General features: G+C 33.9%; 1 protein-coding gene across 1 annotated transcript in view; it reads right to left on the reverse strand.

Moving 5' to 3' along the window:
* The window catches only part of CCDC186 (coiled-coil domain containing 186), a 49,527-nt gene that overhangs the window by 19,144 nt on the left and 13,285 nt on the right, over nucleotides 1-17,098 (reverse strand). Inside the window, exons 4-6 of the mRNA XM_077126091.1 lie at nucleotides 15,085-15,213; nucleotides 8,161-8,373; nucleotides 6,242-6,361 (exon numbers count right to left, since the gene is read on the reverse strand). Of these exons, the coding sequence (XP_076982206.1) occupies nucleotides 6,242-6,361; nucleotides 8,161-8,373; nucleotides 15,085-15,213 (462 nt within the window). The remainder of the gene's footprint in view (nucleotides 1-6,241; nucleotides 6,362-8,160; nucleotides 8,374-15,084; nucleotides 15,214-17,098) is intronic.

Below are 17,098 nucleotides of genomic sequence, written 5' to 3' on the forward strand. Positions count from 1 at the left end.
TCTCTCTAATGAATATAGATGCAAAAATCCTCAACAAAATTCTAGGAAATAGGATCCAGCAACACATTAAAAGAATTATACATCATGATCAAGTAGGAGTCATCCCAGGTATGAAAGGATGGTTCAACATAAGAAAATCAATCAATGTAATATACCATATCAACAAATCAAAGCAGAAAAACCACATGATCATCTCAACTGATGCAGAAAAGGCATTTGACAAAATTCAACATCCTTTCCTACTGAAAACACTTCAAAGGATAGGAATAGAAGGGAACTCCCTCAAAATGATAAAGGAAATATATGAAAACCCATAGCTAACATCATCCTCAATGGGGAAAAACTGAAAACGTTCCCCCTAAGATCAGGAACAAGACAAGGATGTCCACTATCACCACTGTTATTCAACATTGTGTTGGAAGTTCCAGCCAGAGCAATTAGACAAGAAAAAGAAATAAAAGGCATCAAAATTGGAAAGGAAGAAGTAAAACTCTCACTGCTTGCAGATGATATGATACTATATGTCAAAAACCACGAAAAATCCACAGCAAAACTACTAGAGCTAATAAATGAGTACAGCAAAGTGGCAGGTTACAAGATCAACACTCAAAAATCTGTACTGTTTCTATTCACTAGTAATGAACAATCTGAGGGGAAAATCAAGAAAAGTATTCCATTTACAATTGCAACCAAAAGAATAAAATATTTAGGAATAAAGTTAACCAAAGAGACAATAGATCTATATAAAGAAAACTACAAGAAATTGTTAAAAGAAATCACAGAAGACCTAAATAGATGGAAGGGCATACTGTATTCATGGATTGGAAGACTAAATATAGTTAAGATGTCAATTCTAACTAAACTGATTTAAAGATTCAATGCAATACCAATTAAAATCCCAAAAACCTACTTTTCAGAAATAGAAAAACCAATAACCAAATTTACCTGGAAGGGCAGGGTGTCCTGAATAGCTAAAAGCATCCTGCGAAAAAAAAATGAAGTCGGAGGTCTCACGCTACCTGACTTTAAGGCATATTATGAAGCTACAGTGAAAACAGCATGGTACTAGCATAAAGATAGATACACTGACCAATGGAATCGAATAGAGTGTTCAGATATAGACCCTCTCATCTATGGACAATTGATTTTTGATAAGGCAGTCAAGCCAACTCACCTGGGACAGAACAGTCTCTTCAATAAATGGTGCCTAGAGAACTGGATATCCATTTGCAAAAGAATGAAAGAGGACCCATATCTCACACCCTATACAAAAGTTAACTCAAAATGGATCAAAGACTTAAACATTAGATCTAAGACCACAGAACTGTTAGAACAAAATGTAGGGAAATATCTTATAAATCTTATACTTGGAGGCGGTTTTCTAGACCTTACACCGAAAGCAAGAGCATGTAAGAAAGAAATAAATATGGGAACTCCTCAAAATTAAACACTTTTGTGCATCAAAGAACTTCATCAAGAAAGTAAAAAGACAGCCTACACAATGGGAGGCAATACTTGGAAATGACATATCAGGTAAAGGTCTAGTATCCAGAATTTATAAAGAGATTGTTCAACTCAACAACAAAAAGACAGCCAACTCAATCACAAGATGGGCAAAAAACTTGAACAGACACTTCTCAGATGAGGAAATACAAATGGCCAAAATGCACATGAAGAGATGCTCAACTTCCCTGACTATTAGAGAAATGCAAATCAAAACCACAATGAGCTATCATCTCACACCCACCAGAATGGCCATTATGAATAAAACAGAAAATGACAAGTGCTGGAGAGGATTGGAGAAAGAGACACACTTATCCACTGTTGGTGGGAATGTAATATAGTACAACCACTGTGGAATGCAGTTTGGCGGTTCCTCAAAAAGCTAAATATAGAATGGCCATATGACCCAGCCATACTATTGCTAGGTATTTACTCAGAGGACATGAGGGCAAAGATACAAACGGACATCCGCACACCAATGTTTATAGCAGCATTACTTACAATTGCAAAGAGATGGAAATAGCCAAAATGTCCACCAAAAGAGGAGTGGCTTAATAAACTGTGGTATATACATACAATGGAATATTATGCAGCTGTAAGACAGAATAAAGTTATGAAGTATGTAACAACATGGATGGACCTTACAGACATTATGCTGAGTAAGATTAGCCAGAAACAAAAGGACAAATACTATATGGTCTCACTGATATGAACTGACATTAGTGAATAAACTTAGAGAATTTTGTTGGCAACAGAGACCATCAGGAGATAGAAATAGGGTAACTGGAGCTGAAGGGATACAGATTGTGCAACAGGACTGAATGTAAAAACTCAGAAATGGACAGCACAATACTACCTAACTGTAATACAATTATGCTAAAACACTGAATGAAGTTGAATGTGAGAATGATAGAGGGAGAAAGGCTGGGGGCACAAATGAAATCAGAAAGAAAGACGATAAAGACTGAGGTGGTATAATTTAGGAATGCCTAGAGTGACTAAATGTACAAATTAAAAAAATGTTTTTGCATGAGCAAGAACAAAGGAATGTCATTACTGCAGGGTGCTGAAAATAGATGGTAATTAACATTTTAAAATTTCAACTTATGTGTGAGACTAAAGCAAAAATGTTTATTAGGTACAAAATTTATATTTTGACTAGTGCATTTCCTAATATAACTTATGTAGACAGCTTAACTGAACATCATAAGTACATGGAACCTTGAGTAGGACATGAGATTTTGTTGGTTTGTCCAGAGTGATGCCCTGATAAATCCCAGAGTGATTTGAACAGTGAATAAAAAAGTATCTGCAAAGTCCCCTTTGGGGAATGGTGAGAAAGGGGGAAAATTCAACTTCCCCAAGTTGAATTCTTGATATTCTCACAAGCAGTGTGGACAACCAAAGCTATAGGCTGAGCCCCCAATCTTGGGGTTTGTTCATATGAAACTTAACCCCACAAAGAATAGGTCAAGCCTACTTAAAATTAGGCCTAAGAGTCACCCCCAAGAGAATCTCTTTTGTTGCTCAGATGTGGCCTCTCTCTCTCCAGCCAATACAACAAGCAAACTCACCACCCTCCCCCTGTCTACATGGGACATGACTCCCAGGGGTATGGACCTTCCTGGCAACATGGGTCAGAAATCCTAGAATGAGCTGAGACTCAGTATTAAGGGATTGAGAAAACCTTCTTGATGAAAAGGTGGAAGAGTGAAATGAGATCAAGTGTCAATGGCTGAGAGATTCCAAACAGAGTCGAGAGATTATCCTGGAGGTTAACCTTATGCATTAAGTAGATATCACCTTGTTATTCAAGATGCAATGAAGAGGCTGGAGGGAAGTACCTGAAAATGTAGAGCTGTGTTCCAGTAGCCATGTTTCTTGAAGATGATTCAATAATGATATAGCTTTCACAACGTGACTGTGTGACTGTGAAAACCTTGTGTCTGATGCTCCTTTTATCTAACTTGTCAACAGATAAGTAGAACATATGGAATAAAAATAAATAATAGGGGGAACAAATGTTAAAATAAATTTAGTTTGAAATGCTAGTGATCAATGAAAGGGAGAGGTAAGAGGTATGGTATGTATAAAATTTTTTTCTGTTTTCATTTTATTTCTTTTTCTGAATAGATGCAAATGTTCCAAGAAATTATCATGATGATGAATATGTAACTATGTGATGATATTGTGAATTAGTGATTATATATGTAAAATGGAATGATCAAAATAGGAATGTTTGCGTTTGTTAGGTGTTTTTTTGGTATTTTAAAAAATAAAATTAAAAAAAAAACAAAACTGGTCCTTCAGGTCTGATCAGAAGCAAAGCATCACAATGGATCCAGTAACCTCTAGAACTCCAGTAACCTCTAGCACTCCAGGTTAGTACCTAAGATTTGGTAGGCAGAGACCAGAAATTGGAAAGGGTACCTACAGAAAAACATCCTGAGAGTTTCAGGTCACTTGTCTACATCTCAAGAAGTAATCTACACTGTCCAGATAATGATTAATCTTGTATCCTTTGATCCAGAGTGTAAACATATAAAATAAGTAACAAGGATCCCATCCCTGGTACTCTTTGAAAACAATGACTGTGTTTTCCATGGCTTTTTTATTCTCCATATTATCTAATACAGTGCTGCACACAGAGGAGATCCACTAAACACTTGATGCCTAACAAATACTGTTACTTGAAAAGAACTGGTTACTTTTTTTTTTTTTAATCCAAACCCTTTAAATGATTTACAAGGCCTCTATGAGCTGATCCTTTCCTTCCTCTTAAGCCTTGTTTTTCACCCTCTCTACGTGCCCCCAGTCGTATAGGAATGTCTCACACCAATGCCTCACTCCCACAGTCTCCCTCTCTTTTCCTGTTCCTATTACCCTTTAGCCCTTTAACTGATTAATACCTATTCATTCTTGCAGCTTGATCTTTCTTCTCTTCAGCAACTTGGGATTAAATACCTCTCCTACATGTTCTCATTGCCCTCCTGTATGTCCCCTATTGCCACTGTCACATGGCCTGGTGACTTGCCTGTCCTGTCAAAAAAAATTGACCGTAAGATCTATAAGAGTACTCCTTTTTTTTTAACTAAGGAAGTAAGGAGGGAAAAAAAAGAAAAACAGAGAAAGAGGGGCAAAGCAAGAAAGAAAGAGAGGAAAGGAGAAGAGAGAAAGGAGAGAAAAAAAGGGAGGAGGAAGGGTAATATGGGCAGGAGAACTGGTTAATTTCTAATTTCCACATACCAGGTCAACAGCCTTGCTATTTCATTTTCTAGCAATCCACAAAACATAACCTTATAGAAGTTAGCTTTAAACCTTTCCTCTATCCTACTTACAGAGGATCTGGTTAACTATTTGAGTTATCACCCATTCTCTGAACACATGTGGCTCACAGGAGGTCTCTAACAGTTTTTAATTTTTTCAGTGTTATAATTCTAATCGGTTTCCAGATCCTGTCTTTAAGGATGAGGAAAATTCAACAGACATTAGATATAATCAAGTATTATGTTCACATCTTGAAGCAACTCAGGTGGTTAAAAATTATCACCATGGTATAGTATGATGGATTTGGAATTTTAATTTCTTGCCAACCCAAAGTAAGGAGAAAATTCTAAAGGGCTCCTAACAATATGTGAGTCCAGGGATTGTTCCACCTACTCCTTTTTGACAGTTCTTTCCCTGTCTCTAGTTTCCTTATACACATGCACTGATGAAGTAGATAGTAGAAGACTTGAGAGAAAGCTGCTCTCTCACACCTACCTTTCATCATTGTCAACACAGACATCTCTAACTACAGTTTTCTCTGATAATAATATACATATAAATATTTACATGTTACTGAAGTTCTATTAATTTGTAATTATTTAATGAGATAATCCATGATTATGGTTTTAAAGAATATCACTGAGCCTATTTTTGAAGACTTATAAATTATTATTTCCAAAGCACTGCTCTTCTGCTTAGGTCATATTTCAGAATCGTTCTTTTTCTTCATATTCCGTTTCTTCAGATATTTATTGTACCTAATACCAGTTCAGTTAGTGTTTAAAACTATGGCATCAGCTGCTAGCTTTTATAATTACTCTTTATTATATACATATTTTAATAAAATTATATTCATTAGCCAAAAAACCAATGAAATATTCATAATTAATAAATAAGGAAACGTTTTATTCTTGAAATCTTTATTATATTTGTAATCAAGAATTTAATATCTTGATTAGAAGAATCTTTGCATCTTTGATCTTTAAAAAATTGCCAGAGCTTGCTTTCAATTTTAATAACCCATATTCTGCTTCTAACCCCCACAAATTTCTGGCAATGTTTAATATAAAATATAGCATGCTTAAAAATGCTCTGAGAGGGGATCGTGGTGATGAATATACAACTATGTGATGATATTGTGAGTTATTGATTCTATATCAAGAATGGAATGATCATATGGTAAGAATGTTCATGCTTGTATGCTATGTTTAAAAAAATTTTTAAATTAAAAAAAAGGCTTAAAGAACAGGGTTAATTTGAGGGCTGTAAACAATCAATGATCAAATATAACTTTTCATTCAATTGAATATGTAAAACATGCAAGAAAATGCCTTCTTTTATAATCACCAAATATTCAGGCCTAACCTACCCTCCATGAATCACTTCCTTAGGTTTCATACCTCATTAACTTCTACAGCAATTGCTCTTAAAACTGACTCTAATAATTACTTTGCTGCATTATAGTACTCACCTTGTGTGAATCCATTTCAGCTTTTAATTTGTTTTGTGCCCATTTCACTTTAATAATGTGAGAGTTGATATCTTCCTTTAACTTGTCTATTTCCCTGATGAGTCTAGCAGTTTCAACCTCCTAAAACAGTATCACAGTGTCATATTTTTCATTTAAACAATCAGTTATTTATGAATCTTCTATATCCCCTCAAAATAATCAACGCAATAATACTTAATCAGGAGCAGGCACACTATGTCTCACGGGCCATAAAACTGATTTATGCAGACTGTGCAACAGGACTTATACAGACTGTGCAACAGGACTAGATACAGATTTATAGACTGTGCAACAGGACTAGATACAAAAACTCAAAAATGGACAGCACAATAATACCTAATTGTAAAGTAATCATGTTAAACACTGAATGAAGCTACATCTGAGCTATAGGGTTTTTTTTGTTTGTTTGTCTGTTTGTTTGTGTCTTTTTTTTTTTTACTATTATCATTATTTTTATTTTTTCTCTATACTAACATTCTATATCTTTTTCTGTTGTTTTGCTAGTTCTTTTCCTAAATTGATGCAAATGTACTAAGAAATGATGATCATGCATCTATGTGATGATGTTAAGAATTACTGATTGCATATGTAGAATGGAATGATTTCTAAATGTTGTGTTAATTTCTTTTTTTAATTAATAAAAAAAAAAACCTGATTTAAAGTTCCAGTCATAAAAGGGCAAGAAAATCACTAAATTCAAATAATAGACATGGAGATGATTAGCATTTACATTTTACCAACTGGATGTGTTGCAAGCATAAGCATAGCTCAATGATTCTTTCCATTAAAGATGAAATATGAATTATATTTGTTTGCCATAATTCCTGAGAGCAACAGCAACATTCCTGGTCTAAAACCTAATGGAAAAAAAAGTTCATCTTCATCACCAAAAAATGATAATTCACTGGAACATGACCATGCCATGAGGCTGCTTATTAACAGCAAGGGTTCTGAATAGTTCAGTAATTAAACTGCCTTGGACAGCGCCTAAAAGGCACATTTTCCCTTAAGAAAAATCTGAATTCTATCCTATTGTGAATAAGTGGTCCGATAAGATTCTATGTCCCACGGGCCATAAAACTGATTTATGCAGACTGTGCAACAGGACTTATACAGACTGTGCAACAGGATTAGATACAGATTTATACAGACTGTGCAACAGGACTAGATACAAAAACTCAAAAATGGACAGCACAATAATACCTAATTGTAAAGTAATCATGTTAAAACACTGAATGAAGCTGCATCTGAGCTATAGGATAATTCCTGAGAGCAACAGCAACATTCCTGGTCTAAAACCTAATGGAAAAAAAGTTCATCTTCATCACCAAAAAATGATAATTCACTGGAACATGACCATGCCATGAGGCTGCTTATTAACAGCAAGGGTTCTGAATAGTTCAGTAATTAAACTGCCTTGGACAGCCCCTAAAAGGCACATTTTCCCTTAAGAAAAATCTGAATTCTATCTTATTGTGAATAAGTGGTCCGATAAGATTCTAGTCAAATTATGCTGACTCCAAAACTCTTCACGTTTTACACTACTACATATACATTTTATCAAAATATAGCTTCCCTTGAGACATATACTGATTTCTCCAACATCAGATTTTAAAAGAAAGCTTAAAAAAATCTGTCAAGAAAAAGTTACCTACTAAGCAACATCTGTCTGTCATTACCTCATCCTTTTCCAGAAAAACTTTTTTGCAGACAGGTAATGAGATATTGGAATTACTAAAATATTCATGTTCTTGGAAGGTAAACTAATAAAAACAAGTTTATGGTTAAAAGTATTCAAATCATGATATTATGATTACTTGATTAAATAAGGAAGAGAAAAGGGAACAAATTTCAAAACGTTACAATAGCACAAATTATACCTTTGTTTCATACAGCTGGTGCAACCTTCCTTTCTCCTGAGAAAGCTGCTTAATTTTGTTAGTGTTTTTCTCACATTCCTTATTTGCATCTCTAAGTTTTCTCTCAAGTATCTCTTTTTCCTTTCGAAGGTCTAAAGATTCCTTCTCACCTCTTACATACTTCATTACCATTGCTTCTTTTTCCTGGCGTGCCTCTTCACATTTTTTATTGGCCTTTGAAAAAAAATATTACCTAGTATTAACAAAAACATTTGTTCAAATAATAGAAACAAAAATAAATCAAAATAATATTTTCCCATTATATTACCAATGCATTTTTTAGTTTCTGTACAGCATTTTTAGGATTTGTGCCATTTAATTTTAAAATAAAAAAAATTATAGAAAAATGATACAATAAACAGGAAGTTAATATCATTAATAATTGTTTCTAACCTTTTCTATTCCTCCTACTTTGACTAACATGCTTGTTATCCTCTGTTTACTCCCCCGGATCCACTTTACACACCTCACCCTATGCCCTGGGAGGATGGCCATTATGGACCATATTAACAAATTCCCTTGCCCTCAAATTTCCAGTTGGGTTCAGCCAATGGGAGGTACCAGGCAGAAGATCTGGAGGGTAAGCCTAGCTCCTCCAGAGTCACTCATGTTAGGAGCTCTTTCTATACAAGTGCACTCTCTTGGTAGCACTACTTGCTCCCTCTCCTTGCTTCTTTAGACCAAAGGGTGATAATGGCTCCCCCAGCAGCCCCAGAAACCTGAATTTTCACTTGTCAATTCCCATAAACCTTACCCACATTCTTGTATAGTTCTTTTACTCAATTATCTTCAAATTATCCAGTTAAAGTCTGCCATCTGTTTATAGGTCCTTGACTGTATTGGCTGACAATTTCTAAGATCTTAATCTTAGGATCTCCCTCCAAGTAGACAACCATATGCTAATTAGTGATCATTTAATTTACTATATATGAAAAGCTTTCTGGAGTATTTCACACTTAGTAAGAAATACCTATGGTGATATTGTGAACCAGTGATTGTACACTTTGGATGATTACACGGTATGCGAACAAATAATATATATCAATAAAAATTTTTAAAGTGAAAAAAAGAAATATCTAGTTGGATTAAATGTGAAATATCTATGATTATTTAAATTCTCTGAGTATAAGCTACTGCTTCATATTCTGAAATTTCACACGACGTAAATTTCTACAGATAGCCCTTCTTTTAAGTCAAATCAGTTTATAAATGTGACAGAGCAATATATATGTATTTTACAGAAGATAGAACCTTAGAGATTTTTCAGCAGCATTTAGTAGATGCTGATACTACAACTGAATTGAAGGTAACCACCATTAGAAGAATGTAAAGAAAGCTCCTTATGTGCTGATGAAAACTAACTGACAAAAAAAACACCAGAAAGTTCTGGTACAACTCACTACTGATAAATATATCTAATAAAACTAAGAATACTTGCTATATATATGCATATGAATACTTTTTAAAGTCACACAATTGGAATTTTTCCCCAATAAAATAGCATCATAATTTTTGAGAAATATTAAGGAAAAATTTATATTAGGGTTATAATAGATCCATGAGAATTTGAAAATGTGCTGTGTGGAGAAAGACTGAGAAAATTATGCTGTAACTAGGTAACAGAATTAGCTAGACTTTTAGGTAACTGAATAATTGTACTTAGAAAAAGACAATGGCTCAATGTCAAAATCATGAAATGTATGGTTTCATGATAATTCATTTAATACTCAAATATTTTATTAGCCTTTGGAGAAAAGAATACATCACAGCTTCTGGCTTGGATGAGTGAGAATAAAATATAAATAAAGATTAAAATACAATATGATAAATTCTAATGGATAAATGTATGAAATCTTTTGGAAACACAAAAATACCAAAGTTTTTAAGTGAGAAGGATGTAAGCTACATGTCAGCAGATAAGTAGGAATTCAGCAGAATACAAGGCATTAGCATTAGCCAAGGAAGGGAATTCAAGGGAGAGTGAAAATCATGTACAAAGGCCTAAAGGTAGGAAACAGTATAGTATATTTAGGGGATAGCTAATCATCATTTCGTAAGACTTAAATCTGACATGCATTGACTGGAGTGAGGAAGAGAAGTTTATAAAAACAGAGAGGCAGAGATTATATAAAGAGCTTTTCCTGTCAAGTTAAAAAATTGAGATTTTATCCTTTAGACAATGGGAAATCAAAGGATTTATAAATCAGAACGTTTTATTAAGTGTGTACTGTAGAAAGACAGTTGGAAGCACCAAAAAGCTTCACTGAAGTTGACAAATGGGAAGCAGGAAGACCAGAAAAAAGACAACTACAATAGATGAGAATATTCTTAACTAAAGCATACATGGTACTCCCAGTAGCCTTATTACTCAATGGGTCATGTGCAGATCCACTGCAAACAAAAAACCTGAGGAACTTATTAAAAGTTCACCATCCTGCATCAATAGCCAAAAGAATGAAAGAGGACCTCGATCTTACACTCTTTACAAAAATTAATTCAAAATGGATTAAAGACCTAAATATAAGACCCAGAACCACAAAATTCCTCGAAGAAAATACAGGGAAACATCTTCAAGACTTAATAATAGAAGGTATCTTTATAAACTTCACACCCAAAGCACATGCAATGAAAGGAAAATTAGATAAATGGGAACTCCTTAAAATCAAAAACTTTTGTGCCTCAAAGGACTGTCAAAAAGTTGAAGAAGTAGCCAATTCAATGGGAGAAAATAGTAAGAAAATGCATATCAAATAAAGGCTTGATATCCTGTGTACATAAAGAAATTATACAACTCAACAACAAAAGGACAAACAACCCAATTATAAAATGAGCAAAGGATATGAATAGACACTTTTCTGAAGAGCAAATACACATGGCTAAAAAGCACAGGAAGAGATGCTCATCATTATAAAGGAAATGCAAATCAAGATGACAATGAGATATCACTGCACACCTATAAGAATGATTTATATTAAACAAACAGAAAACTACAAATGTTGGAGGATGTGAAAAAACTGGAACACTTATTCACATTGGTGGGAATGCATAATGGTACAGCCATTGTGGAAAACAGATTGGTGATTCCTCAGAAAACTAAATACTGAGTTGTCCTATGACCTGGCAATACCAATATTCAGTATATACCCAGAAAAGTTGAAAGGAGTGACATGAACAGACATTTGTACACCGATGTTCATGGCGGCACTATTCACAATTGCCAAAAGACAGAAACAATCCAAGGGCCCATTAACAGAGCAGTAGATAAACAAAATGTGGTGTATACATACAATGGAATATTATGTAGCAGTAAGACGAAATGAGGTTCCAAAGCAAAAGACAATGTGGATGAACCTTGAGTACATAATGCTAAGTGAAATAAGTCAGACACAAAAGAACAGATACTGCATGATTTTGCCATTATAATTCTGGCAAATGTAATCTCCAAGGTTACACTGTAAAATATAGCAGACCTAGAGGTACATAAAAGCTAGAGACATAGTGACCAGTGAAAGCCAGTGGTAAGGGTATGGTAGGTATAATTTTTTTTTTCTGTTTTCGTTTTATTTCTTTTTCTATTGTCTTTTTATTTCTTTTTCTGAATGGATGCAAATGTTCTAAGAAATGATGAATATGCAACTAAGTGATGATATTGTGAATTACTGATTATCTATTTTAATTTTTATTTCATTTGTTAATTTTTTAATTAATAAATAAATTAAAAAAAAAAAAGCTAGAGACAGGGGAAAGACTACCCAATAAGGTTAATGTTAAGTGCAAGGGAATGGATAAAAGTAATTATAACTAATTAGTGGGGTTATAAGTAACATTGTCATATTGATGGTGAATATGATTGAAAGGGGATGTATAATACCATATAGCCCACTGATTAAATCTATAATTATAAATAAATTCTCGCATGAACTATTTCAAAAGTTTGATATTGGTCAGAGTCAATAGAAGAGGGGTACAGGGAAAAACTAAAAATGCAAGCTATGGCCAATAGTTAACAGGAAGATATCAACAGGGGCAACTAATTAGGAGGTAGGAATAGTTTTGATTTGATACTTAGTGATGTTGTATTTTTCGACTGTCACTATGGATCAATGAAAACTGGCTAAAATTAGGGTGCTACTGACTACACAACCAAGTGAGGACACTGTAAGACATCGTTTATTTTGGGCATTATCCTTGATCCCCAATAGACAGAGGGAGCTGAAGGGGACCAGGGCTGAGAAGCAGAATGGTGAACTGCAATACATTTATGATGAAATACGTTGTGGCTACAAAAAAGAAAGAGGCACACAATGAACTGAACAAACCTTGGAGACAATGTTTTATGCAAAACAGGGCAGAAGCAAAAGAACAAATATGCTTAGATCTCGTTCAGAAAATACTTATAGTAAAACTAGAGCCTAGATTGTAAGCTCTTATAGCAGACATACTTAGTTTGAAATTGTAAGTATATTTTTAGATTCTGAGACACTGAATTATATGTGTATGCTGGTGTTTCCCTGGAACTCTGAGGAACTCTTTGACACCTGAGGCCCAGAAATAGAGTGCTGCGGCCTTGAAAGACAGCATAGCTATTTATAACAGTTAAAGTAACCGAAAAAGAGATCAGGCCTCAATTAGAGTTAAAAATTTCTTTTCCTGGAACCTATAATTCCCAGAGGATTCCTAGGACAGATAAATTCTAATACCCAGAGGGACCAGCTTCTCCAAGATTATCACCTAATTATATCACCCTATCCTTTAGTGTCAACATTCCTTCCCAACATGAAAAAGAAAGAATGGACATTGCCTAACAATCCCTATAGATTGGGAGAAGGATCAAAGGAGGAGGAGTTATAACAGAGAAACAGGATTTAACAAACAAGTATGACTGCTGAATCACTATATTGATATTTCTTCTAGCCTCCAGTGTTTTGGGGCAGCTAGAAGGAAAAACCTGAAATACTGGAATGGTAACCCATAATTCTGAAAACTGTTCTGTAACTACTTGTTGAAGTGTGCTCTGAAATTATTGCTTTTTTTCCTTCTCTTTGTACATATATTATATTTATAACAAATAAAAATGTTAAAAAAAAAAAGTTCACAATCCTAGGTCCCATATCAGGTAATGGGAGCACCTACTTCATAAAGTTGCTGGGAGTATTAAAAGAAATAATAAAATAAATATTACTTAAGCTACTATAGGAAGTCAATCCACTTATGGACTGGATAAAGAAGCGAGGCCAGTAAATATTTTGGCATTTGACCAATTTAAGATGTTTTATAATTGACTTAGATGAACATAAAGAATGAATAAGATAATCAACAAGATTCAACAGCAGGCTAAAATTAAGATAAAAGTATAAGTAGTTGTGCTTCTGGCAATACGGCAGATAAATCCTGCCTACGCAAAACACCAAAAATATTAAATGAAAAATGACAAACATCCTTTTAATGTACAGTTGAGCTCATATAAAGGTATGGGAATAAAAATGTTCTTTCATGAATTGTAACAAATGAACCACAATAATGTAACATGTCAATATGGGAACTCTATATTTTATGCATAATTTCTCAAAAAAAAATAAAATTTTTAAAAAATTTAAAAGAAAAGTATGGGAAATCCCCAGAGCAAAAACAAACAAACAAACACACAAAAACCCTAAGAAGAAGGAAGAATCAAGAATGGTATGCTAGGATTCAAACACATATTGCCCTAAGGACATTTATCAGTACTAGGCCATAGGGAAAGAGACCAGAGAGAAGATCTTAAGCCCAATGCAAGGTACATGGCATGGTGCCATTTTTAAAATAAAAAAAAGGGGGGGGGGGAGAGGAAGAGTTATATTATTGCTTGTCTATGTAGTAAACATTTTTGTAAGGATACAGTGGAAGCTGGGATTAGTAGCTGCCTCCGGAGAGGAGAGAAACAGAAGAAAATGTTTGGAAAGAAATAAAATTTTACTGTTTGAATCTTTATCATGCACAACCACTATTTTGTTTTTATTATAAATAAAATAAACTTCAGAGAGTCTTCTAAAAAAAAAGCTCACTAGGATTCTGATGATCACCTATGTTGGGTCCACTGAATCTGATAACCTCTTAAAGTCTTAGACACTTTAATTCCCTTCAATTATAAGAAAAGGTTTGAGAACTGATAATATGGATTTTAAATACATAACATTTCTAAATTAAGCAGCCAGCATATTGTAAATAATCATAGAAATGAAGGTGGAAGATAACCTGTTTCCTAAAAGTCTTCCAGGAAGCCTCCTATAGTAGTAGCTCCAGAACAAAATGGATGGGATCCTTCCTACTCACAGTATAAGTTAATTAACACATATACTACAATTCACTGTGAGGACCAATTGTTGGTCATGCTTTGTGCTAGTTTTTGGGGATATAGAAATGAAGACTGCAAGGACCAAATCTTAAGGATTCTGGGAAAGTAATACAGAAGCATTGCTTAAAATTACCTCCTCTGAGATTTATAAGTACCAACTCAAAAAGATTACCAAAGGCATATTAAATAGAAAAAAAAGCAGGCTACAAAAAAGATGTACAATAAGATCCCAATTAAATAGGGAATTATAAGAATATACACATATAAGCATGTGTGACTTGTATATGCATATGTGGCAAATATATAACCAAAATATCAATAATTAGTCATGGGACAAGGAATGAGATGGAAAGGGTTTAGGGTAAGCAGGGAAAAGTACAGATAAAGGGGGACAAAGTATCAAGTATTTTTAAAAGGTTAATTTTTACATAAATAAAATCACCTATCCTCAATACACCACTCAGATCCAAAATGCCCTAACAGGATGAATTTACTTTAATAAACAAGAGTCACCACAGCAAAGTTAATAATGACAGTGACATGAAAAATACCTGTTCAATCCGATGGGCCATCTCTTTGTGTAACTGTTGAATTGCATTTTTACCAGCAATATCTTGAGCTACTAGTTTATCTCTGGAAGCTTTAACTTCTTTATTGAGTTCCTCTATTCTTGATTCTAACTGTAAAGAAAATTATTTCCACATTATATTTATAAGCTACACGGAGCAGATCACCAATTCCTCAAATGAATATAAGCAATTTAAGTAAAGCAAAGAATGAAATAAATATATTTAACCATAGAACTAAAAATTAAATGTCAGCAATATTTCTGTATCCATTGGAATAAGATTAACATAAGTTTGAAGCCAATTCTGATAACTTAAGATGATGCGGTATGCCCTAGAGCAACCATTAAGGAAATAACTAAAAAAACTTATAGTGAAAAAATAATTAAGGAAAGTAAAATGTTACATTAGAAAATAGTCTGTTAATGCAAAAGAAAGTAATAAAGGAGGAACAAAAAAGACATAAAAATTATAGAAAACAAAAAGTAAAATGGCAGATGTAAACCCAATTCTATCAATAGTAACATTAAATGGATTAAATAATCTAATCAAAAGTCAGAGACTGTCACACATGATAAAAAAACAAGATCCAACTAAAAATAATAAAATATTTAGGGATTAACTTTAAAAAAAAATAGAAGACATATTCTGAAAACTAAAAAGCACTGTTGAAGGAATATCTAAGTAAATGAAAAGATATTCCATGCTCATGGATGGGAAAATGTAATATTGTTAGGTGAATTGTCCCCAAATTGATTTATAGGTTCAATAGACTCCCTCTCAAAATCCCAGCTGATTTTTTGAAAATTGACAAGCTAACACTAAGAACCACACAGAACTACAAGGAACCCAAACTAGTCAAAACAACTGAGAAAAAACAATAAAAGTCAGAGGACTCACAAACAACAGTAATCAAGACAGTTGATAGCAGCATAAGGATAAACCTATAGATCAGTGAAACAGAACTGAGAGTCCAGATATATCTATGGTCAACTGATTTTTGACAAGGATGCCAAGACACTCAATGGGGAAAGAATAGTCTTTTCAACAAATGGTGCTGGGACAACTGATTATCCACATGCAAAAGAATGCATGGAATGTTACTTAGTAATAAAAAGACTGAAGTACTGATACATGCTACAACATGGGTGAATCTTGAAAACAGTATGCAAAATGAAAGAAGCCAGTCACAGAAGACCACATATTATATGATTCCATTTATATGAAATGTCCAGAATAAACAAATAAACAAACAGAAAATAGATCAGTTGTTGCCTAGGGCTGGGAGAGTTGGAGGGAAATGGGAAGTGACTTCTAAGGGGTACAAAGTTTCTTTTGAGGTGACAAAAATGTTCTAAAATTTATTGTGGTGATGGTTACATAACTCCAGGAATATACTAACAAGTATACACTTAAGATGAGTGAATTGCACGGTATATGAATTACATCTCCATAAAACTGTTACCAACCAATCAATCAACAAACCTAAAGCTTATGGTACATGTGCACTAACTTTCCTATGGCAACACTATCTACAGCAGCCCGATCCAACAGAAATATAACACAAGCCCTGTGTGTAATTTAAATGTTCTAGTAGCCATGATAAAAAAAAAAATTAGTTTAATATTAAATCCAATATATCCAAAACATTACCATTTCAACACATAAGCAACATGAAAAATTGAGCTGTTTAACATTCTCCATCCCCCTTCTCCCACTCCATACTAACTCCTTGAAATTAGGTGTGGCTTTGATACTCATAGCACTTCTCAATTTTGATTAGCCACTTTTCAACTGCTAGTGTGGCTGGAGGCTGCCAAATTGTACAGTGCAGATCGAGAGATAAAATTAAGAGAAAAAAATTCCTTTACACCAACTTTCTATTTAGAAGATTAAGTTCTCTAAATGCTAATAAAAGAAGGGTAAATCCTATTTCTTTGATAAAAACAAAACCATTAATAAGTTCATAAAGGACAGCACTGGTTGTTTCTCATCTGTT

The sequence above is a fragment of the Tamandua tetradactyla genome, chromosome 13 (genome assembly GCF_023851605.1).
Source record: "Tamandua tetradactyla isolate mTamTet1 chromosome 13, mTamTet1.pri, whole genome shotgun sequence".
NCBI classification, from domain to species: Eukaryota; Metazoa; Chordata; class Mammalia; order Pilosa; family Myrmecophagidae; genus Tamandua; species Tamandua tetradactyla.